At 64.1% G+C, this 1,608-nt stretch overlaps 1 protein-coding gene across 1 annotated transcript; it reads left to right on the top strand.

Moving 5' to 3' along the window:
* The first annotated feature begins 522 nt into the window (after positions 1-522).
* SOX14 (SRY-box transcription factor 14) lies at positions 523-1,245 on the top strand. Its single transcript, XM_004712096.2, has one exon. It carries the CDS (start codon positions 523-525, stop codon positions 1,243-1,245), a length of 723 nt encoding a protein of 240 aa, XP_004712153.1.
* Positions 1,246-1,608: the final 363 nt, after the last annotated feature.

The raw sequence follows: 1,608 nt of genomic DNA, 5'->3' as shown, positions 1-1,608 counted from the left end.
CCCACCTCGCCTTTGAACTTCACCGCTTTGGGCTCCGGTTTGCCAGCCGCCCCGCATTCGCCGCCAGGTGCAGGGCTAGGAAGGCTGCTCTGGAAACAACACGGGAGGGGGGACAACGCGGCCGAAAACGCCAGAGGAGCCCAGCAAAAGAGAGAAGGCGAAAGTGGCGTGGGGGGAGAAGGAGGAGCTTCCAGCCCCGCCAGCGAATTACCTGGCTGCTTAATACCAGAGACCGGGGGTCCTTGGGCCCCTACCTACCTCTGTGGCGCACAGCCCCCCGGACGGCCGCCCACTCCTCTCCCTCCCTTTTTGCTCCCCCACGCCTCCCGGGGGTTGCCTGGACTGGCATGATCAGTTGAACTTCAAGGGGTCAGCGCTTCTCCCAGGTTTCCTTCCGGCGGCTCGGAGTCCAGAGAAGCACAGAGTCCCGGCTCGGCTCAGGACGGATAGACGGACCCACCACTCCCAGGCTCGCCGGCGGATCCCCCGCGCCCCCGGTCCCTACCCGCCCAGCCCGGGACCATGTCCAAACCTTCAGACCACATCAAACGGCCCATGAACGCCTTCATGGTGTGGTCCCGGGGCCAGCGGCGCAAGATGGCCCAGGAAAACCCCAAGATGCACAACTCAGAGATCAGCAAACGCTTAGGCGCAGAATGGAAGCTTCTGTCGGAGGCAGAGAAGCGGCCGTACATCGACGAGGCCAAGCGGCTGCGCGCCCAGCATATGAAGGAGCACCCAGACTACAAGTACCGGCCGCGGCGCAAGCCTAAGAACCTCCTCAAGAAGGACAGGTATGTCTTCCCCCTGCCCTACCTGGGCGACACGGACCCGCTCAAGGCTGCCGGCCTGCCGGTGGGGGCCTCCGACGGCCTCCTGAGCGCGCCCGAGAAAGCCCGGGCCTTCTTGCCGCCCGCCTCGGCTCCCTACTCTCTGATGGACCCTGCGCAATTTAGCTCAAGCGCCATTCAGAAGATGGGTGAAGTGCCCCACACCTTGGCAACCGGTGCGCTGCCCTACGCGTCCACCCTGGGCTACCAGAACGGCGCTTTCGGCAGCCTCAGCTGCCCCAGTCAGCACACGCACACGCACCCGTCCCCCACCAACCCTGGCTTCGTGGTGCCCTGTAACTGTACGGCCTGGTCTGCCTCCACCTTGCAGCCCCCCGTCGCCTACATTCTCTTCCCTGGCATGACCAAGACTGGCATAGACCCTTACTCTTCAGCCCACGCCACGGCCATGTAACCTCCGGCCCGCCCGCCCGCCTGACCTGAAGGGCGGCCTGGAAGCGGGTCTGCACCCAGCCCTTTGCGCCTAGCCCGGCCCGCTGATGCCTCCGGGTCAGTCCTGCCACCGCCCAGCCGCCCCCCCTGCTCTACCCCAGACTCTCTCCTCCAGAGGGGGGGAAGGGAGGGGCATCCTCGAGGACCCAGGGCGCAGACAGGTGCCAGAAACTTGCAAATGTTATATGACCGCTACACAGCTGCCCCTACCCTGACCGGCCCCCAAACAAACCATTGACTGCACCCCCCTTGGACAAAAACAGAAACAAAGTAGGCAGTTTTGCTTTATTTATGTCCCTTTCTCTCCTCGGATGGGCTTTGGACT

This window comes from Echinops telfairi, unplaced genomic scaffold (genome assembly GCF_000313985.2).
Source record: "Echinops telfairi isolate 266 unplaced genomic scaffold, ASM31398v2 ScPeMD7_16;HRSCAF=60, whole genome shotgun sequence".
Taxonomy (NCBI): Eukaryota; Metazoa; Chordata; class Mammalia; order Afrosoricida; family Tenrecidae; genus Echinops; species Echinops telfairi.
The sequence above is the reverse complement of the archived record's forward strand: the minus strand, read 5'-3'. Positions and strand labels throughout refer to the sequence as shown.

Bases quoted from the DNA above. Each gene is read 5' to 3' on its own strand.
- SOX14 (XM_004712096.2), top strand. From the start codon at position 523: ATGTCCAAACCTTCAGACCACATCAAACGGCCCATGAACGCCTTCATG.